Source organism: Seriola dumerili, unplaced genomic scaffold (assembly GCF_002260705.1).
Source record: "Seriola dumerili isolate Sdu_G_001 unplaced genomic scaffold, Sdu_1.0 BDQW01000091.1, whole genome shotgun sequence".
In the NCBI taxonomy this organism is placed as follows: domain Eukaryota; kingdom Metazoa; phylum Chordata; class Actinopteri; order Carangiformes; family Carangidae; genus Seriola; species Seriola dumerili.
In genome coordinates, this window is record NW_019174346.1 from 4000405 (window position 1) to 4024218 (window position 23814).

Below are 23814 nucleotides of genomic sequence, written 5' to 3' on the forward strand. Positions count from 1 at the left end.
GGGGGGGGGGGGGGTTGCAGGCATGGCAGACAGAATCACACACACAGGACCAGATTACGCCCAGGGGTCCCAGGGGCCCCCACTGACAGAGGTGTGTCCCTCCCTGTCTCACGGAAAAGAAAGACTTCACCCGACTCTCCGGCATGTCTGGGGGGCCCCAATCTCTCCTGAAGCTGCTTGGTTTAATTTTCTTCAAGCTCAGGTTTTTTTTTTTTTTGCTTCTGATGCAAATGATTCAGTAGTTTACAGTGTGAGAGCAGAAAACAAGAAGTATGAGAGGAAAGTGCAGCGGAGAGCAGGTGACGTTCTCCCTCATGGGCCAAGAGGGAACAAAAGGGGATTTTGAAGCTTGTGTTTGTATACGTGTGTGTGTGTGTGCTTGTGTGTGCTTGTGTGTGTGTGTGTGTGTGTGTGTGTGTGTGTGTGTGTGTGTGTGTGTGTGTGTGTGTGTGTGTGTGTGTGTGTGTGTGTGTGTGTGTGTGTGTGTGTCTGTGGGCGTAAAACTCGGAGCGGCCTCAGTGCTTCAAAGCGTGTTTTTGATCTGCGTTTGTACCTGTGCTTCAGGTGTGTTCTCACCAGTCTCCAAGGAGAGGCTTCTTTATTCTGCACTGCTTCCGCCTTTTATGCTCATTAAGCCTCTGGAGCGCCTGAATGTGCGCTGCTGAACGGTCAACGTCAGCTGCTTTGTGACGCAGCAGGTCACTTGAGGATGATGGGTGGAAATACACATTTCAGGCCCTTGAGAGAGGTGCTTTTGCTGAGGACAGAAGAGCTGTGAGGTGTGGCAGAGAAAGTAGACTTTCATGTGGCGACAGTGAAACATGATGATTGGTATTGTTATTTCCCCTTTGACCAAGAATCTGCATTTATGGAGCGTAAGAGCTGCAAAAACACAACATTTAAAGCAGGATGCTCTCACTTCCATTTTACTGTTCACCCACTCAGTGCAGCTTGTGGTTCTTGATAGTAATTGGTCCTTTTCTGTAACCTACTGATGTCATGCCCTCCCTTGTCAATGTGTTTATGTCTGCCTGTGATGTGCGTAGCTCTCATCAGCATTGTCAGTAAATTGAAATCAGCGAGTCAAGACCGTGTCACCATCAGTTTCCGAGCAGACACATTTAAGGCATCTTAGTCAGCTTTCCTGTGTCGGCCATCTTGCTGTCCCTTCCTCCTCTCCGTGGGATGACGGATCAATTGGTTCATAAAATCAAGCTTTAAGTGCAGTGCTCCGAAACCTGTCACTGAAGTCGAGGTTGAAGTTTGCCCTGACGGGATTTACTTACAGCACGGCCTCATGTTAATTTTGCATGAGGCTCAGAAATAGTACGATTGCAAATGTCAGTCTTTTTTTATAGTTGCAGATTTGACGCCAAAGGTTTGTTATTTTTGTGACATTGCCAACATTTTGACTGCGAGTCCGTCATTCATTCTGTTTAACTCTCAGTGTCGTCCTGAGGATTAACACCCACCCAAATTAAAACACAACCAAAATGACAACACACGGGTGACCTGTTACATAACCTGACAATGGACACTGTAACAAAGCACTGATCAAAGGAGCCCGTCACAATTTTAATGAAATTAAAAGTGACATTGAGGCGTCCTGGTGCAGACTTATCTGCAGTGTAACCATTTAAAAGTGATGTCTAATTCACATTTGTCCACTTACAGTATAATAATTTACACTCTCTATACTTTCTGTAATTTTACTGATTCTACACCTTCATTGTTTGTAAAATGTGTTGCAAAAAAATATTAATATTCCACAAGATAGACAGAGAGATACTTTATTCATCCCCTAGGGGAAATTCATGTGAAGACACAGTTTATATCTTTAGTTAATCATGAAGTTAAACACGTTTAGTTCAAAGTGGATTTATTATAAAACCAGCTGCTAAAATCCTACCAATCAGAGCAGTTTGCAGCTTTTAAAACCTCAATAATATACAGTAATATATCATTAATATAGTCTCAATAGCTTGTCAAGGTCCAAGTCAAGGTTGATCAGCTCCATTTAGCTTTTACAAAAGCATCCTGAAATATGGTAATGGTTGTGGGTCAATATAAAATTACATTAACATCAATGTAATATGATTTTAACCACTTGCAGCCCAGCCAAGATAAAACATTTCCACATGATATACAATATATTCTGTATGTGCCTCCAGCACCTAATTGAAGCTAAAACATTTACATTGAGTGAAATATTCAAATCTAACATGACATTTTTATGGCTCCATCATTACACAAAATGGAAAATTCTAGATGTCTTGTGTATCATTTTATACACTTTTCCCTGTAATTGGGGAACATATATTTAGTATCTTTGGAAACCTTGGGATCTGGACTAGAATTTAAAATTAGGTTCTGTGGGTTTGAACAATCCTTTTCTGCACAACATGAGTTTGTAATGATGGACCCGCCAAACGCTCTGTTGGGTTAAGCCTTTCTAATGGCATGTTGAAGGCAACCTAGATGTTACTGGATCAAACCACATTTTTAGTGTCCAAAACACATGTTTGTTTATAAGAATACAGTAACTTACAACAACTCAAGAGGGCAAGTGAAGGACTTTGAAATATCTGGTCAGTTAGCGGTTGCCTGTTCCTGCTCCTCTGCGGGAGGACGCAGGGCTGATATGAGCCAGAATGGCTGCCATTCGCCCGTCTGTCCTTTCTGGCCTGGTGACTAAGCAGGAATCAGACCAGACAGGAGCCGACATCCAGAACCCCTGTGAAGCAATGACACATCTCCTTTGATTCCTCCACTCCTCTATCCATGCATCCTTTACACACACACACACACACACACACACACACACACACACACACACACACTTCAGATGACAGACAGTGTGATTATGCTGACCTGTTGCACTTTGTTGGTGGTGTGTCATAGAGCACAGGCCTTTTATTTCTTGCCCTCCTTGACAAAAGGGCGTCTTCATGGCTGCCTTTAGACCAAACCATCTTGGTGGTGCAAGGCATGGGCTTTGAGCATGATGGGAAGGATGTGTGTGTGTGTGTGTGTGTGTGTGTGTGTGTGTGTGTGTGTGTGTGTGTGTTTGTGTTTGTGTGTGTGTATATGTGTGAGGGGGAGTTAAGGAATTACTGATCAAACTATGATGCACACACTGCCTTGTTCTGCTCCCCAGCAGTGACCTCATGGTTCAGTGACTGACTCGATCTTTCTCTGTGTGTTTCTTTGTCATACAGAAACTGTTTGTGATCGTCACCTTCAGCAGGCACATAGTGGAGCAGATGGTCTCCCTCATCGGGTGAGTAAAGCTCAACGGGTGTGTGGGTGTGGGTGTGGGTGTGAGTGTGTGTGTTTGTGTTTGTGTTTGTGTGTGTGTGTGTGTTTGCACAGTAAAAAGTAATGTAAAAATGCAGCTACCACACATGAAAGAGTTAATGCAGAATTTGACGGTTGAGGGATCTTTTGGGTGGTCACGGTGCATTCAGGTAATTTATATGCCTTTGTGTGAAATCTGCCTCCTCCTCCTCCTCCTTCATGACTGTGATGAAGGTCACACACACTCAGTTGTTGATTTGAATTAAACATGGTGATTTTGGAAAGATGACTTGTTGCTCTATCCTGTTTGAAATACTTTGCGTGGACCCTGAGACAAAGGTTTTGTCACATTTTGTTCCCCTTTTGGCTCCTTACTCTGCCGTAATAGCCGACATGGTGATTAATGGCTTGGATTTTTCCACTGGATGACTATGGGCATGAACATGTTCTGGCTGCTGCACAGGACAGGATGAACTCTTGTCTATCACAGAAACCTCCTCCTCTGTTTTATCTCTTGATGATGAACGGTCATAGTGGGTTATTACCTACGTACCTGATTTCATAGGGAGCTCAAGCCAAAAGAGAGGGCTGCTTCTGGGTCTCTAGAGATTGATCTCTGCGATGCAACCTTTTATCTTTTTGATAAAATAAGGCCTGTCAGGTGTCAGGCGTCTCAGGCAGGATATGCTAGTGTTTATTAGCCTGGAACCTCTTGGAAGGAACGAGAAATTGGGAAAGATTTCACAAAGCAAATTTATGTGTGTCAGTATTTTTGGAGGCCCAGTGTGAATATACCAACTGCATGAAGTTGTTCTGTCAGACTGAGAGACATGACTTTTTGTTCATGAAGCCAACAGACACAGACTGGTTTTTAAAAGTTTAAAAACCAGTGAAACCTTTTAAAGAAAGATGCAAATCAAAATGTAAAATTATAAGAATCACACCTACACACACATACACACACTTTTATATACAGCCGCTGGGCTTTTCAAAATAAGGGCTAGATGTAATGGAAGTTAAGAGAACCTTGGTGTTGGGTGTGGGTGCTGATGGGTGCCACGATGGGTGTCCTTGTAGAGATGCCCCAGGCTGCAGCTGGAAACTGCCCTCAACACACCTGCTGGTGGGAGTGCCATTTATTATACACACACACACACGCACACACACACACACACACACACACACACACAGAGAGAGACATTCATACTCATGAACTCTTGGTATCTCTCTCTCACGCAGACACACACTTGCTGAAATCAGGCGATGAGATTGCATCAGCTCTCTTCCTTGCCATGTTGTCGTTTTTGCGTGTTTGCTTTGTTTCTAAAATGAATTCTGAAAAGACATAAACTCAAAGACGGTTATTAAATAAGCTGTTGTTGCTCTTTTCTCAACATACAAATTTTTTATACATAGTTTGTTAATCCTACTTTAATGCCACAAATTAAAATATGTTCTAATTGAGGTGAATGACGCTTAGATAAAACAGGCTTTACACAAAAGTTAAAATATTATATATACATACATATTATATATATTTCTGTGTGTGTGTGTGTGTGTGTGTGTGGTAGTCGGGTTGTTGAAAGGCCTGTCCCCTCTTGCAGTCACAGTTCATTGAACTAGACTCAAAGCGATAGATCATTGGTTATTGACAGGTTTCAGTCTGACTCACTGCCCGCTTCTTCTCTAAAGGAAGTTTCCCTCATTACAACTTATCAACCGTCAGCTTCCTTCCTCGCTGAGGCCCTTCCACCGTCTCACCTATCATTTTCTGTGCCTCACTCACTCTCACTCTCAATCACACTTCACCTTATGAATGGGTGACATCCTTTCAATTTTAACCCTTTAGGTGCAGACAGACGCAACTGTGCAGGTGCTTAAAAGTAAATTTACACCTACCTCTACACCTGCGAAAATTCATCCACCTGCAGTTGCACCCACCCACTCTGTACATGCACAGTTGCATGTGCACACACACGCACACACACACACACACACACACACACACACAAACAAACCCTTTGCACACACACACACACACACACACACACACACGCACATACCCACAAACACAAACTCAAACATTTGTCCTCTGAATACCCTCGTTCTCAAAATTCAGTTCCACCAAACCTTCACATCAACATTTTTTTTTTCTCACCTCAGCCGCAGGACTTTTCCAAAACTTTACCTCCCACCAACTCATATTTAAAATAAATCTGGAAATTGAAGCATTTCAAACCTGGCCTTTCTTGGAATTGCAGTGAAAACTTAATTAAGTCTTTTTTTTATATTTTTTTTTATTGGATTGGAGTTTACAGAAACAAATTTCAGTGAATTTCTTATTTGTTGATGCTGCATAAACAGATTCCTGAAACAATTACATGAAGCCACGTCTGCAAAAAAACGGTTTGATGATTGTTTTTGGAGGGTCTTACACTAATGACTGATTTGTTGTTCAGTCTCATCCTTTTATAACATCTGTGCCGTCTTTGTGAAATGTTTTAAGCATGTGCAGCATTTGCTATCATTTCAGCTGTTTTTGCTTCTATGATAAAATTTGCTTTGAACTTAATGTTTTTACGTGATGATAAAATAAAGACACAAATTGTGTCTTTATTGTGGAATTTTAATACTTAGACTCGGTTTGTTTTGTCTGCCTGCCTCTGGATTAATCTCTATAAACTGAGGGAGTAGTATTTGTCTTTGTGGGTGACTAAAGTAACCGTTGGACTTTGGCCGTGGTGATTTCACCCTGGCATGACATAATACAATACTACACAACTCATTTCCTGTTTTTTGCCTTTGTCAGGTGAGCTAGTTGGCACACACACACACACACACAGTTCAGAAGTCAGTAACCTCTCAGAGTGTAAAGCCTTACAGAACTTGTTTGTACTGAAGACCATGACATTTCAAATTATTTCACACTGAAAATTTTCACAAAAACACTGAACCATTATCATATTGTGTCATTTTCTTTTTTTTAATATAATTTATTAATGTTGATAATTATTTAATTTAAATCATATTTCAGCTTTCTGACAAAGCGATCTCTCTGAATGAGTCCATCACTACTTCTCCAAGAAAAGCTGCTGTTTGTTCAAAGCTCAACAAGTCTCATTTTTACCTGGTGAATTCCCTGAATTATGTTGATGTCGAGTGACCTTTAACTTTTGAAAAAGACCAGAGTTTCAATAGTAGTGAAAACACATAAGAACATTAAGTGTGTGTGTGTGTATGTGTATGTGTGTGTGTGTGTGTGTGTGTGTGTGTGTGTGTGTGTGTGTGTGTGTGTGTGTGTTTATAGGGGTGCCTCTTTGCTTTATCCAAGCTCTGCATATTTGAGTAGCACATAGATGACACGATGGAAAGCTGATGAGATCAGAGATTAAAATACTTAAACACGGACTACTGGCTGGATGCTGCAGTGTGACTGTCAGTACAGTGCAGCAGTATTATCTGGTTAATGTTATATTTGGTTAATATTCCTGTTCTTTCTCACTGAACAGGGAGTGTCCACAAACTCGTTTTTTAAGTTTCATTAAGAAAAATACTGTGTTTTGTTGTGCATCATGATAAAGTCATATCATGTCTGACTCAGTTAATTTTATAAATTATCTTAATTCCAAACATGAGTCTTTTATAGGAATACTTCTAGAAGTTTTCAAACATTCACCAGCAGCTTAAATCAGAGAGAGAAGTTTTTCTATGAATGACAAATGGAAAACAGTGTGTTACTGAACTTGAGTTTCACAGGAGAGGTTTGGATCCGAGGCTTAAACATCACGAGGCTTTAAAACTGTCAACAGCCATTTTCATCACCTCTGTTAGCAAAAATGAGCAACCCCAGAGTTTCTTTTTTTTTTTTTTTTTTTTTTTTTTTTTTTTTATTAGCTGGAAATAAAATGTAGAGAAGATGCAAAGGGACCTTCTTTTTTTTGAACAACTTGAACTTAAGTGATTTAAAATTTCCATCATACGTTTATGAGCTTCTGATATTCCTTTTGGGACTAAAAAAAAAAAAAAAAAAAGGTTCAGTGGAAAAATAAGTTCTGTCCTGACAGTTGTTCATTCAAGTGAAGTGTTCTTCCTTTTTCAACAGTTTTTTTTTTTTTTTAATTACTGTATGTTTGGGACAAAAACAAACTGTGTGTCAGACATTTCAACTTGATGTATTAGTTCTCTGTGTGTTGTAGAAACAGATTCTCTTACAGCAGACGTGTTTCTCTCTTGTTTTCTCACTGTGCAAAGCATTTAAGGTTAAATCTATAACCTTCTGTCACCACTGGTAGGATAATAATAAAGATACTTCTGCTTTGAACTGCCACAAAGTCACAATAAACCCTTCTTCAGATGCCTTTTGTGCTGATAACAAGAACTGATAACCAGGTCAGCTGGAGCTGTGCGTCTGATCAGACTTGTTAGGTTTCTTACATCCTGTGACTAATGTACAGATGTCTCCTCTTCAAGACCCACCGAGTGGACAGTCATTGTTTAAGTCAGGAGAAAATTCTGCTAACTCACACTGAACAAGACTTTGATTTCAAGTAGTTATATCAAGAGGTTTCATGCTGTTTTTTGGGGGGGTTTTTTTGTCATAAAAAAAACTTACACAGGCTTCCCTTCTTTTTAAACTAGAGTTTGTAGATTTGATAAACATTTTTGAAAATGAATGTACTTCTGTTTTTTTTATAACATTTGTATTGCATGAAATCACCCACATTCTTTTTGGGCCTGTCACTGAACATTTAACACCATGGGAAAAAACCTAAAAATTGATCTTTGATACTTATTTATGACTAAAGTCCTGCCTTTTCCCACAACCTGCAGATTTTCTTTCCTTTGACTTTCCTCAAGTTTAATGTGTAAGTGAGGTCAATAACCCTGGAAGCACTTCAGAGAATGGTTCGAGCCAATTCTGCCATGCTCCATATAACTGCAGAGCAACAGATTCATCTTTTTCTGTGCCCAACTCTCCCTGTCCTCCTTTCTCTTATCTCAGCTGGAGCTTTGTCAGCCAGTGAGGTGGTGATATACAGCAGGAAAAGCTCAAAATCACCCAGTGGAGCGGGGAGCTTTCCTGTGTTTGACTTGCAGTCTGAGCCTCCTCGTTTGATCTGCAGTGAGTCGCCGTGTTTAGGCTGAATTGCTCTGATTCGTGCCACTTTCTCAGCCACTATTCGTATGTGATGATATGTGAACAGGAAAAAATAGAAGTCCTTCCTAATTATGAGAACAGCTGAGGGCCATTTGGTGCCTTTGGCGTTGAAGTGCTGGTGATTCACCGTCTGCAGGACCCCCCGTGTGTTTCCTCCTTGTCTGTGGGACAAGGTTTAGTTTGTGCAGAGGTCTGGGAGAGCACAAAGTGTGAGGCAGGGTTATGATGCTGGTTATGTTTGTGAGAATGTGGAAAAGAGAGAGACGCTATTACAGTTTCACCTAGTATCTTGACAGCTGTGTTTTTAATGACCGTTCCAATAATCCATCATCTTGATTGAGTCAGCCACTCTCCATGTCGTGTATTGACTTTAACAAATCCTTCAGACTCGCATGTCAAGGGAGGGATTATCACTGTCAGGCTCTCATGGGGAAAAACGATTGAGATGCAGAGAGGAAGAGTCAAGACTTGAAAAGGTTATCCAGTATAAAACCGGTGTGGTGGGGCCATGGGGGGGGGCTGGCACATCTTCATGAGAATGCACCCATTTCCATGTGAGTCCATCCCTAAGGTGGGAGTCCATTATCAGCACAATGGGCTTGCAGATGGCTGTTCCTGCCTCACAAGACTGCTGGCATTAGAGGATCACAGCAGGCGGCCCCACTCAGAGGGAGGCTGGTGGAGAGTCACAGGTCAGGACGGGGCAGCCGGGGGTTGTTTGAGATGCTGACTGGATCATACTGGAACTTTCCAGATCACAATCAACACAATCAACATCTACATGTTCTGTGTTGACGCCATTGTAACAAACCAGCTGTCGCGTTTTACCTTAACCTGGCACTCTGAAGTTGTTGTTGGAGGAAGCATAAATCAATCAGCGGAGCCGGAGTTGCATTACTTCTCAGACTTTCTAATTACTCTGCATTTACACTGTTCGATCTGGTTTCTCTCTGTGATTTGATTCTGTGCATGTGCGAAGAGATCACACAACAAACTGGATGCAAAAGCTGTGGTGTGTGTGTGTGTGTGTGTGGTGTGTGTGTGTGTGTGTGTGTGGTGTGTGTGTGTGTGTGTGTGTGTGTGTGTGTGTGTGTGTGTGTGTGTGTGTGTGTGTGTGTGTGTGTGTGTGTGTGAAAAAAGCTGTGGAGAAACACACAGAGCAACACAGCCTTTATGTCACAAAGAGAGATGATTTTAATTCATTTAATCTATTTAAATTCCTATGTTAGCCTACAGGTCACCAAACACTCTAATGGACATAAATTCTGAAGTGACTCAACTAAACATGGGTTAGTTGAGACGTGAAATGAGAACCATGCAAATCAAACTATTCTTGGTATTCACAGTGGTGCAGTTATTTATGTGTGTGTGTGTGTGTGTGTGTGTGTGTGTGTGTGTATGTGAAGTTGACTGCAGTGTGAGGAGAAAAGTCTGTCTCACACACCCCCCCCCCCCCCCCCCAGCTCATATAGAAACTAGATTTGTTTCATACTAAATGTAAGGTTGTCTGGGTTGAAGGTAAACGGTGCAGTGTTGTAAAAGTTGAAAGTCAGGGAGGGATTTTTTTTTTTTTCACCTCATGCGTCTGAGTGAAGCAGATTGCACCAATACGGGGCAAAGAATCAATCAATTCATTCAGTAAACTTTATTTGTCCCCAGGGGGCAATTTAAAGGACACATAGAGTAGACATTAGAAAAACACACAAATACACAACAAAGAACACACAACCAGGGCAAGAAAAACTGTACACATGTAACCTGTAATATAATGAGAATGACAGTAACAATAACAACGTGGGAGAACGACATTAGTTGTGCAATCAATATCTTTTTATGTAAAAAAATACGCAGGGCAAATGAAGTGAAGTTCAGTCTGTGCTGAAGCTTATTAGCTAAAGTTCTTTTACTTGCGGTGATGTGTTTCTCCTCAACAGGCTGGAACTGCTGCCTGTCATTTTGTTGAAGAATAGTCAACTCATGAAAAATCCTAAATGTTTTTCTTTAACCATTTGCACCTCGGTCACATCACTGCTACTATAAATAGCCCTCTTTGGGTTGTGTGAGCAAAGTCTTCCCGTTAACCCAATCTGCAGGAAGGGAGTATTTCTGATCCTATTAGTCACTGGGTGCTCTGGTCACCTGAGACGCGCCTTGACAAAGATGGCATTGATCAGTCCTTCCACGACGTGCCCCGCTCTCCTCTGGCCCTAAACACAGTCAGACGGCCTCACTTAGGGTGACGGGACCAGAGGCAAACAGGGCAAGACAGTGGCGGTGAGGGATGGTGCGGCAGGTCGCAGCCCGCTCTCTTTTTATACAGCGTCGTTAAGTTTAATGCGAAGCTCTGTGGGACGTCCATTTTCTCATCTCCCCCACTTCCATTCTGATTACTTTGGCCCACAAGCTCTGACAGAAATACAGAGGCAGTAACAGTAGAGAGAGGTTTGACTCTGAGCCAAAAGCTCTTACCTCTGCCATTTACAATAATATTCAGTCACTCAAGAAGACTTATGTTCAGATTGTGTACTAAAGGCCTATTTTTGTGCTTAACAGCACACTGAGTCCTTCAGTGAAGGGGTGCACAAAGATGTGAATGTAATTGTAGCTTTAATGAGTAAGTGTGTGTGTGTGTGTGTGTGTGTGTGTGTGTGTGTGTGTGTGTGTGTGCGCGTGTGTGTGTGTGTGCGTGTGTGTGTGTTTGTGTTTGTGAGAGAGAGGGAAAGACACAAAGAGAGGGAGAGGTCAGATGTGTTTTCCAGGTCCGGTGTCATATTATGTGCCTCTCGGGCACAGTGTGTATCGCAGGACTTCCTGCTTTATTCATCCCTGATTCATTTGTTTTGGTCTTCAGTCTCACACTCACCACACATACTGCTCGCTCATCAAGTAATTCCTACACATGCTCAGACCAAAGCTATGAAATTACTAATGTATTTATTCATCAACGGGCATGTTGCATGTTGTTTTAGGAAACAGTATGGCATTGATTCATTTTTAGAGCGGCTCATTTATCAGGGGAACACAACGTGATCTTGAGCTCTTAATCATCGTCATCCACTGTAGTGTATTGTGTAGTAAATCCCATGAACATCGTAGTGTGTTCTGTAATACGACCAGTTGTCATGAGTATGTGTGTCTGTATCTGTGTCCTGCGAGAGGAGTCATCCCAGACAGGCCCTGACTCACAGGGCAGCCGAGCAGCCATGCGGACCACTCTCCCTCCCCGCCCTGCCCCCGCCGCACCTCAGTCAAAACAGACACATTGTCCACCATCAGCCCAATTCACAACAGCGACAAGTTATGAAGAGGCAGAGATAGTGAGGAGGGTTGTTTTTGATGATTCCTGCAGTAAATATGTTTGGTGCCGTTGAGAATAATCCGTTAGGCCTCATCCTGAAAACAAGAGCAACCATGAATCTTAATTATGAGGAGGCCGTGTTGTATTTGTTTTATACTAGACACATAAATCATTAGCTTATTATTTATTTTGTCCAACTTCAAAAGATTCACCACTGCGAGCACAATTTATTACTAGACTCCAGTGGGATCCTAAATCACATTCACACAACATCGCTGCTTCATTGGGAAATAATGTGGCATTTAGTTTTGCGCTGTATTTTCTACATTTCTTCAGAGTTGCTCCAGCACATTCATACATGCTGTAGCACCCTGCCGTGCAGACACCAGAAACTTTCACTTGTCCGCCTTCGCTGGCTTCTAACCACAACCTCTACAGTATGTAAACACACTTGCAAGCCTTTACTGTATGTACAACTTATCAGAATGTAAATCAGACAACTTCAGTCACTTTAGGTAATTTTGCTGTTTATTTATTTTTTTTGCTTTTCTCATGTACAAACTTTGTTAGAGAAAACATATTTGATTGACCTTGGTGCCTGTCTTTAGAGTTCCTCCTGTTGATTTGTTGTAACTTATACAACAGCTAGAATAGATCTTATATGACGAGGTTGAAGCGGAAGACATACAGCATGTTGTGGCTTTTGACAGGTACGTAGTAACCTATGTGGTTGTCTGAGCAGCGTCTCACAGTATATATATGAACCATGTAGACTCCATACAGTCCCACAGTGTACTATATACGGGAAAACTCTCGCATGTACACTTTTGTGCTCACTGGCTAACCTGCTGTGCTGGAGTAGTGACCTACATCGTGTTTACGGGACAGTCAAGCGGCTTCAAGTTATTATTTATTCCACGTGACATTAATGTGCCATCTCATGTAGGGTGTTTCTTCCCTTCACTTTTATTTAAAATGTTGTAATGTATTCAGTACGACATTTTATGCTCTTTTATGCTTTATGTCTGCAAAGTTTCGCATTTCAAACTGATAAAATGTCAATTCACATAGAAATACAGTAGGTGTGGTTATCGCCAGGTCATTTGAAAAGAGGGGCAGACATTGTCCCACAGAAAACAGTGTCACCATAGATCCCATACAGCGGCCGTTCCCCTGAACATGACATCACAGGATGGATGGAGACTCTCTGCGTAACCTGCATTGCCCAACACCTCCTGCTCTTCTTCTCTCCCTCCACCACCTCCTCTATTTCCAGCCTGCCTGTCGCTGCCACTCCACAAGTAGCAGTGTGACTTGTCTGGATGTATTTCCACTCACGTCTGACTCATTGAACAACTCTTTCTCACCATTGGAAGGGTCCAGGCCTGGTTACCCAGTGACCCAGCAACTGCACACACCTCCACAGCCAGACCAAAAGGGTCTGTGTGGGCATGCCGACCTGAACCTGGGGGGTCGTAAGGGTCGGAGGGCTGTTTTATGTGGCTGTCTGGGAAGTGAGAGGAATAATAGGCTGCTATAATTGGTGCCCCCTGATTTCCTGGCAACACTGCGGGCACCCAAGAGGATAGCATGTGTCCGAGCCTGTGTACATGTGTGTGTATGTATATGTGTGTGTGTGTGTGTGTGTGTGTGTGTGTGTGTACTGGCTGACACAGATAGCTGTGAAGCAGGGATGTGATGAACACCCTGGGCAGGGGGATCTCCGTAGAGGAGTGGGCTCCATGCTTTAGTGGTGAAGTCACTGGGAAAAAGCCCGGTTGAACTGGAGGAGGAACAGACACACACACACACACACACACACACACACACACACACACACACACACACACATACAGACACAGGCACACATATTACCTTACAACATTTGCACGTGAATCAAAATTTTCCTTACAGTAACGTGAAACACACTCCTCCTCCCATGATTCCATTATCTCATTATTCCAACACTTCATAAAATCAATGGAGCAGTAGTATTTTATCAAGCCTGAAGCTGATAAAAAAAAATAAAAAATGAGTCAGATCGTCAGAGCTTTGCACAGAGATGGTGTCGAGGTCAGACTTTCAGGACCTCAGGCCGGAGCGCTGCCTAACCACAGTGTGCGTGTGCGTCTTGCGGTGTCTCTGCTGTTATGTTAGGTGTGAACTGTGGCCCTGTGGAGCATTGGGTAACACTTGCGATTGCCTAAGCCAGTTGTTGTGATGATGTCGTAACCAGTTGGACCTGGACAGGATTTGGTTGTCATGTGAGCCCTTGTTCTCTATCATCCCCTGCCTGGAACGTCAGGGCATGCATGCGTATGTGTGTGTGTGTGTGTGTGTGTGTGTGAGAGAGATCTTGTGTGTGTGTGTGTGTGTGTGTGTGTGCACCTTTAGCATTTCATTATCATTAAAACAACAAGAAATGGTGAATTTCAAGAGTGTGTACGAACATTTGTTCAAGTGCCATTGAAGGTGGCAGCCGTCAGAAGGGACAGACAGGTCAAAGGTCGCCTCTGACTCAAGGCCTGTGGAATTTAGTTTTCATGAAAACGATCACAGGACGCCTAAACACGCTCCGCACTCCGTGAACAGCAGCAGGAAATGATAGTTCATTAAAAAATGAGAGGCTGAGATGGCGCTCACAAATTAACCCTTCACAGCAGTAATCAGGCTGCAGGAAGCTGGAGATGTGGGGGTTTCCCTCCATATGTAGATTTGTGCCAGATTTTATCTCCTCCTCATTTTGTACTGATTATTGATCAAGTTAACCCCTTTTTCCTGGTTAACATGGGTCAGGGCACAGTTTCATACACCGCTTGTTGCAGATTAATTGGAGGTGAAAGTTATGTTACAACACTCATTTATTTTTGAATGATCACAGATTTACCAGCAGAGGTACATTTCTTTCCCTCATTTGGATTCTAGCTGTATTTTTAAAGTTGCACTTTTGAAGCAGGGGATGCTGTTTTGTACCTATAATCTGCAGCCCAGCAACAACCATTGTGATCTAACACATGCAAATACAAAACATGTTACCTTTTATTTATTATAGAAATGTGGAGTTGCCCTCACAACCACAGAAAAGCTGGTCACGTAATGAAATTAGTGCCTCACTGGTTTGATGCACCTAATTTAAAAAACTGACTTAGAGTCAGCATTGTTGAATTTGAGTTAACACACTGATGCAAATTGTCAAACACTTTTCTCTTGTTCATATGTTTATGTTGCACAGATGTAGTCAATGACCACAGTGAGTGTGATTTGGAAAAATAGAAGAAGTGATGTTGTCGTAGAGGTTAGTGTTAGTGGTGCTGTGGTTTCTCCTCTATCTCTGGACGAGAGCTGGTCACGCTCTGAAATATTGATCAGACTCTGTTTGGACACTCTGAGTTTATTCCTGGATGATGTGGTGTTTCCTTTGAACAAAGAACGTGTGTTGGATCATACAAGTCAACTTTCTGTTTGTTCTCTGTTTTGTTTGAACTCATTTATTCAGAAGGGTCAAAAACACTTTTCTACCTGCTTCAACAATAAAAAGTAAACTCATCTGTTTGAGCTGCTGAGCTCCTCTTCACACACGTCACATACAGTCAGTCATGTGAAACTTTTTCTACATATTGTTTATTTTTTTAAAATGCCTTTCTTACAGCTTTGTTACAACATTTTATACATCCACTTAGTTTCTATTGTTCATTACATCTGATTCATTAAGAAATAAAAGTGTCCTTGCTGCCTCTAATAAATCTCTGAGAGATTTACTTTTGGTCTCTAATATTTGATAATTTTTTTCTTACTTATTGATTCAATTTAGTGACTAAATGAAAATCACCTGATGGAGCTACAATCATTTGCTCTTAATATTTCAAAGCCCACATGTCACGTATTTGATGTTGATTCATAAAGTATTTATCAGCCACGCTGCTTATGTTTACGAATACCTGCAGTTATATAGGATATACTTACAGTGGGGATAATTAGTCACATATATATACTGGGAATCATTTTTATAACCCAAGTAAGTGAAGCCCCTTAGCTTTTTGCTCAACTTCTGGAAGTAATTTAATCAATTGGAGAACAACTGTTATAAAGTTGTAAAGTAGGATCCACACATGCAGGGTTTTATGGTTGTAAAACAACCTCAATTTTAAGACTTTTCAGTATTGTTATTATTATCCTTTTTAACTATCCCATATTTTTTTTTCTCTTTAAAGGAAGAAATTGAGAAGAGTTACATTTTATAGATATGTTCAGATAAACTGCTTGACTTTAAATTTATTATGTCCATTTCTATTTTTGGATACAAACCTACACAAAAGAAGATTATCATACCAAACACATAGGAATTTCTCATTTTAATTCTTCACAGCAATAATTCATGTAAAACTCATTGTTGCTTCCTCTCCTTTGCTGCCACATTAGACAACAAGAAAAACTGAAGACAAAAACTATAAATTGAATGTTATTTTAGCCACATTTGTGTTACAGCTGTTCGGCTGATTAAATAAAATTGGACACATGAATCTATAATCTTTAATTTCATCATGAGTAGTAGTTGCATTTCATACATTAAATTAAATCATTAGAACTAATATACATGTTGTTCTACGGGACTATTGTAGTGATTTTTATCAAATAATGTTTTCCGTAAATTGAAGCTTTATCACTTTTTGTTATAAACAAGCCTTTATAGTTTATATAGAAATTTGTCAAGAGCTTTAAGAGTGAAAAGTCTGACTTTTTAAAAAGTGCTATTAATAGTTTTGTGCAAACTGATTTATTTCCCTGTTTCTGAAGGCCACAGAGTTTCAGAGCTTCACTTGGTAAAAAAAGATACAAGTGAGGAGTTTTCTTTTACTCTCACTGAGAGGATTTTAACAAACCAGTTGTTAAAGTTTGTTCAGTAGCTGCTGAGTAAATAGTTCAGGCTTGTTGTTTGCCAAATTACATCTTATGGTTGTTATAAATTGCAGCTTCTAGCTGTTCCCGTCCTTACAAGTTCAACTCAGAAATTACTCTTTTAAATTTCCAAACTTTGACTGAAAACTGAGATCAACTTTTACAACAGTTTCTGTACAACACAACACTATTTATCACATATATTTCATGCATTCACAAGCTACACAAATTTCTCATTTAATTCCAGCTAGCAGAAAGTAAATTTTACCTCAGACTAATACATATAATCTTCTGAACTTCCCTCACACACACAGAAAGATGCTCAGCACAGGTTCTGAAGGGTAAAGTATAAACACACTTACAGTAGAAATTTTCAAATCCAACAGTTTCACAACATGTTCTGCAGAAAGTGAAAATATAATCCCAAAAAGCACAAAATCATCAGTTTCTTTAATGGAAAGACCACGACACAGTCCTGACTGTGAGGCATTAAAAACGTGTTTTAGACTGCTAGCTTTGAGCTTCTTTGTTGGTGGATTTGCCCAGGCTCATGACTCAGTATTGCTCATCGTGTAGGAGATGATTTGCCCGCCATTTCTGAAAACAGTTTCCCTCACTCTTTGTTCTTGCCTGTTCACTTTTATCTGCTGAACTGGAGTGTTTCTCAAGTGTTTTCAAATATTCCTTCTTCACGTGCAAACCGGCATTCGGCTTTTGAATTCAGGTTATGTATTTTAAATTAGTTTGGTAAGTTTCTGAGGTGTGCAGATGAGAGGAATTTTGTGAAGTGGGGGATGGGAATAGTAGAGGCGTTGTTTCCCTCCAAAAAAAAAAAAATCCTAGCTTGATTTTTGATACTGTGTGTCACTGACCATTTCTATTGTGTAATTTAAAGCGTGATCCATCTGTCACACTTCCTGTCGGCCTTTCACATGTAAGATATCATTACCTGGTACAAAGTTAATCATTACTTAAAGGCTTCCTTGTTGTAAACTCAATCGTTTAACACAATGTGTTTTTTTTTCCTCGCCACAACATAGGTGTGTGCACATGTATCTGTGTGTGTGGAGGTGGGGAGGGACGGAAATGACTTGCCTCCTTCAGAGAAAGTTATCAACTCTAAACTCAACCGTATGTGACATGGCTGCCCACGCAAACCTGCCCCAAAATCTCTTGATGTGTCTCTGAGCTTTGATGATGCCTCACCAACACGAACAAAAGACGTAAAAGTGGAGCACAGAGAATGCTTTGAAACAATAGCTGAGGGGATGTAATTGACTGTGTACAGCCACAAAAGAGAATAAGTGAAGGTCTTTAGTATGTATTTGTTTAGTGATTAATCACTAACTCCAGCCCAGGGATGGGCCACTGATTCGCTATTCTAGGGCATTCTCTGCAGTCTCTCGCGTCTTTTTCTTTTTTTTTTTCTTTGAGTGTGTGTGTGTGTGTGTAAGAGAGGAGGGGGGAGGGAGTTGGGGAAGGGGGGGGGGGGGGTTCAGTAGTGTGCTTGTAGTTGGTGGCTAAATCTTGTAAAGGGTTTCCTAATATGGGCCGTCTTACAGGAGCACCCTCCCCCTGTGGGCCATCCCCCCCAGGTCTCAGCCAGTGATGACACAGCTTGGGTACGACTCACTTCCTCATTAATTGGCTGAAACCAGTTCTTACAGGAACCGCCTGTGATAAATGTGAGAGTTCTGAGAAGTCATTCATTTCTCCTCGCTGCAGCGGCAGAGGAGGCACTGCAGGGGAGTTGAACGAGTTCACCGATGTGTGTGTGTGTGTGTGAGAGGGAGAGGAAGCCGAGTATGGGTGTGAGAGAGGAGAGCAGAGCAGAGCAGAGCAGAGCGGGAGAATGTGGGTGACTACTGATGCAGCGGCTGCCGTATGAGGACCAGCCAACTTTATTTCTGCTTTTATTCTTTTTTTTTTTTTTCTTTTTTTTTTTAATTTAATTTTTCTTTTTACGTTTATTTTTGAGCAGCACTGTTTTCTGCGGCTGTGGTACAGTCTGTACTTTTTTTTTTTTTTCCTGTATGTGTTTGTGTGTGTATGTGTGTGTGTGTGTGTGTGTGTGGATGTGTGTGTGTGGGTGTTTGTGGGGATGATGAACAGTGAAGGGATCGCACTCGTTGCTCTCTCCGTCTTTCTCTCTTCTCGGAGAGAGGAAGCAGGGGAGACCGACACAGTACAGGAGATAGGACAGCATGCCTCCCTTTGTTGCTGCCCTTGGGCTGGTGAGTAACAATGATGTGACGTGATTTGTGCCCCCCACCACCCTCACCCCTCCCTCTCCCGTTCTTCCTCCATGCCCCCCCCTCCTCACCCTCCCCTCCCCTCCTCTCTTTTTCTCTCTTCTTCCTTCCCTCCCTCTTTTCCCTCCTTTTCCTCCCCCCCACCACCACCACCACCACCACCACCCACCCTCTCTCTGTGTTGGTGGAGGCAGAGCTGTTCCACTGCTGGGTGCGGCACTGCAGAAGCCCTTCAGGGAGTACTTGGAGGCCCAGAAGGCCAAGCTGCACCATCGTGCCGGAGAGGGGATCCCAACTGTAAGTACAGGGGCCTCAGTCCCCAGTTCACAGCCTCTATTCATTCACGTGTGCGCGCCAAGAAAAGAATGCGGCCCCCTTACTTTTGCCTCTTTCACTCCTTCTCCCTCCACTTTTTTTTTTGTGTCCCTTTCTTCTCTTTATCTGAGCCGTCCTTTATATCACTGACCCATTTTCTCTCATGAGCACAATTAATTCTGTTTCCACCCTCTTTACCTGCACCTTCTGCTTTCACCTCAGATTTTTAATCAGTTTCTTTTATATTTTTAAAACATGATTTAATGTTTATGAGAGAAGTGTTGATGTTGTAGATTTGGCTATAACCTGTAGAGATACATTAGGTTACAGAGGCTTGTTTAGGGCCAGGGTGACAGTGTAGGATAGCGCTGCACTGGGCGGGCTGGAGGGGAGGGAGGAGAAAGAGGGGAGGAGGAGAGGGGCCAGTGTGGGGTCTGGCTCCACTCGCTGTATTGAACTGTACTACTGTAGCGCGGGGCGTGCTGACTCATGCTCCTTCTTACCAATTGGGAGTGTGTGTGTGAATGTAGTCACTCCCCTGTGTGTCTCTCACACACACACACACACTTGCACTCAGTGCTCCGCCTGAACCCAGCACTGACTGTAGACCGGGGCGGGGGCCCCCCCTCCGCCAGTGACAATCCATCAAAACCCCCCTGTCTAGAACAAAAAGAGCCAGTTGTAGCTGTAGCCTATTTCTCTTTCAAAGCTTTTTTCGCTCCTCTCTGTTCCTCACTCCCTCTTTCTCTCTTTGCTTTAAGTGATTCATTGAAAGCGATTTTTCTTTTTTTATGCGCTTACTAGGAGGGAGAAGAAAAAAAGGATAGACTTTGAGTTGCACAAGGACAGATTAAGGCATTTCTAGAACAATGTTCCTTTTTTCTTGTAACTTGAGCCTCCTGCAGTTACAGGAGAGAAGCAAGCCAATTTAACTTGGTGGAGGCAGGCTGCAGGCTGGGGTCAGTGGGGGCGTTTGGAGGGAGGACGGTGGGGGCTGCCGCGTGTTTTATTACCCCTGATCTCTATCTGTCCAGCACATGGAGCTGGATCCCCACCTAGCCTACAGCATCAGAAGCAGAGGGGAGAGTAGGGTGTGGGGTGAAGGGGAGGGGGTGGCCCTCAGTTTTCTGACCAAGCTCTTCTCTCTCTCTCTCTCTCTCTGTCTTCTCTCTCTCTCTCTCTCTCTCTCTCTCTCTCTCTCTCTCTCTCTCTCTCTGTTCTTTCTGTGGTTCCTGGCAGGAGGAGAACTGGCTGTCGTGGCTCTTTGAGAAGGTTGTGGTCATCATGGTATGCTTCTTTGTCTGCTCCATTGTCAACTCTATGGCCCAGAGCTATGCCAAGCGCAAGCAGCAGGAGAAGCACTCGGAGGACAAGACGGAGTGAAGGCCAGCTTTGCGATCACGGCAAAGCATCAACTTCAGAAGCTACCACCGCTCCTTTCTTCATGTCCGCTCTGCCTCCTGGCTGATACCACGCCATTATCTGAAGCAATATATCTGCCCCCATCTGGTTTCTCTCTTGTTATTGTAGCAACATGTTGATGTTGAACTTGGACTCCCATTTACTTGCTTTTTAAGGCTTTGCATTTGGTAGTGATTTCCGCGATTGTTGTGTGTAAGGTAGGTGCTTGTTGGGTTACGTATGAGTGTCTTTAAGCTGTTGTGTTGTTAAAGTGTCCCAGTTGGTGCTTTTAGCAGCTCCAGAGCACGTGAGAAGAAACTGCTGGTAATAATTCTCCTCAGTGAGGCCTTAAGCTGCACTGTTCGCTCCACTAGAGGAACCTTCAAGACTTATGTCTCCATAAACTCACTTGAATTCACTTTATTTGAATAAGCTAGGATGGTTACTTTTGATTAAGTGGTGAGTGTTCTGTAAAACCAGCACGATATTTGTCCAATAATCTCTTTATTTATAATTTATATTTACAAGTTTAATGATAAGATATTCTGTATTTATTAAGAGTTGCCGTGCAGTATTGGGTTGTGGTTAGATAAGACAAGTAAATAGACTGTAAATAATTGTGTCCTCTTCAGAGTCACCTCATTTCTACATATTGTGAAGAAGTAAGTAAGTTGTGTGCGTCAGTGTCGTGTGTGTAGTAAAGCTGATTTTGGTAGTTTTGGATGAGAAATGAGAAATCGGCCATGAATCACCCTGCTGGTCCCTTTGTCTGCCCTTATTGTTCTGCTTCCAGGAAGAGAGCACATGAGTCAGCCTGGGGCTACTTTACCAGATGCAGCCATATACTGAATCAGATCTACGACTGTGTGTGTGTGTGTGTGTGTGTGAGTGAGTGAGAGAGACAGAGAGCGAGACAGAGATAGTAGGTTGCGTTTGCGTGGCTGCCACATTTGTTGCTCTCTCTTTATCTTTTATGGATTAGAGTAGATTGTGCTCCACTAATAGAGCAGGACTCTGCCTGGAAGTCTTAGTGTGGCAGATCGTAGCTGTTCTCTTTAACTAAGAGACAGTCTGTGTCGTGGTAAGTGTTTTTCTTTGTCTTCACTTGCCACTGAGCTTTTTTTTTTTTTTTATCCTTTTTGAGGACAGAAAGCTCATGTTTGACATTACATGAGCAGCTTCTAAAACAAAACTCGCTGGTTTTTCTTGCCCCTTTTTTTGTTCGCTGGATAACGTCAGCTGGCTCTCAATATATGCAGTACCTTCTTTTTTTCCATAATTGCCAGTGAAATGTGCTATTTTCTTCTCCCTCTCTGTACCGCTGCTGTGCTACGCTGGACTGAGCGCAGTGGGCGCTAGAGCAGGCACAAGCAGGAGGGGGAAAAAAAAAACCCTCAAGCGCACAGTGAAAAGCGTCTGTGCCGTTACCTCAGCTGAACCTTCGAATGAACTCGTTGCACTGCCCTAGTCACGGAGCCAGGAGACGAATCACTCGAGTAGATTCAAAACAGAGGGGTACTGTTGAGCGAGCTGAACCCTGCGCTCTGCACCAGCTCTAGTCAGAACATTCACATCTCCTCTTTTCTCCTGTCACGGTAAGTAGGATTAGGATTCTTTTTTTTTTTTTTTTTCTTCTTTTTTTTTTTTCTTTCTTTTTTTCATTGTTGTCGTTTCTGTACATGCATTCGTCTCAGGCATGTCCGTCACTCTCTCGGCCTGTCAGATAGCTTATCAGACTGGTGTTGGCTGTTAAGATTGCAAGGCGACAACAGTCTGTAGGCTGTCTGACATTTCGGGCTCTTTCATCTGACCAGCATCCTGTTTTGTCCTCCTTCTGTTACTGTCATTGTCTCAGTTAGCATCAGTTCCCATTTAGAGGTGTGTGCTGCGATGTCACTTCCCTTTATCCCAACCGCTTGTGAAACGTCGGAGACATGGGTCTATTGTTTATTTCCTCCATGCTGACGTCTGTGAGGGTTTTTATGTGGTTTTATGTGGGGAACTGTGTTTTCACATGTTTGCAAATGCAGATGTAGTGATGTCAATAGTGTACTTCTGTATATATATGTGTGTGTGTGTGTGTGTGTGTGTGTGTGTGTGTGTGTGTGTGTGTGTGCTTGCAAGTTGGCTCTGTCCTCTTGAATTTCCAGAGAATCCAGACAGTACACACCTTATTGCAACACATCACATTGTGACACCCAGTCCTAGTATGGTACACACAGTGCTCACCCAGCTCTCCCCTTCCCTTTTACACTTCCCTCTTCTCTTTTTACTAAGAACTTTCTTCTGTTGCTCAATACGCACTTTTTTTTGTAGGAGGCTGCATTTTATTGGAACAACTCTCTTGAGGGGGTGTTTTTCTAAGGGCCACAAATTGGTAATTATACAAAGCTGAAAATCATTGCTTGACCAGTGGATACTTTTGCCGCAAAGCCTCAGTTTTATTTTAGATTCTTCTTCTTCTTCTTTTTTTCTAGAATAGAGCAAAAGTGTAAAACTTTTTCCTGGTCATAAAAGCAAAATCATTGGATAACACTGGAATGGCTCGCTGGCTTAGAGAGTGTTTTTCTTGGCAGTTTCAGGATGTCCTGTTCCATAAGGGAGCCCCCTTTTGGCATGCCTGTCTGAATGTGTGTGCATGTTTGTCTAGAAATTCTGTTTATATTTCTATGTGTAAGTAAGTGCCTGTATTTCTTGTCTAATAGATGTCTGTAACTGGGTTATTTTAAATGTCTACGCACTGTTTTTTTTTCTGCTTTCACTATAAATAAAGTCTCTTAAAAAGAGGATTGGTGTTCTGTTCATTATGTGATAAGTCTTGCCCACACTGGGCCAGTGTTGACCCACAGGCCTCCAAAGAATCTCACATGTCAGCCGAGAAAGAGGGACAAGGAGGATACTGAGTCCATCACAACTCCGATTTCCCCGTCTAGTGTTTCACATCCAAACGGTTATCACATTACTGATTTGCGCTCTCCATACTGACATCAGCTCCATTTCAGATTCCACATTAATCCTTTGCTGTGAGTTGTGAATTATAGCTACACTTATGCTCTTGTGGCTAATTGAAGCCGTATTTAAATACAGCTACCTTAAAATAGTATTTGTGCTAGTGTCAGTAAACGATAGTAATGTGAAACATAATTTGATGAATAATGTATTTTCTTGCAAAGTCATTCTACCATTTGAAAAAAAAA

At 42.2% G+C, this 23814-nt stretch overlaps 1 protein-coding gene across 2 annotated transcripts in view; it reads left to right on the plus strand.

The window, feature by feature from the left end:
* Positions 1-21243, plus strand: part of vmp1 (vacuole membrane protein 1) — a 59363-nt gene extending 38120 nt beyond the window's left edge. The window contains exons 10-12 of one of the 2 annotated variants that reach the window (XM_022745905.1): positions 3219-3280; positions 19096-19198; positions 20456-20686. In XM_022745905.1, the coding sequence (XP_022601626.1) occupies positions 3219-3280; positions 19096-19198; positions 20456-20599 (309 nt within the window). In that variant the 3' untranslated portion in view covers positions 20600-20686. Of the gene's footprint in view, positions 1-3218; positions 3281-19095; positions 19199-20455 lie in introns of both variants that reach the window. The other variant, XM_022745906.1, reaches the window with a different exon arrangement.
* The last annotated feature ends 2571 nt before the right edge of the window (positions 21244-23814 follow it).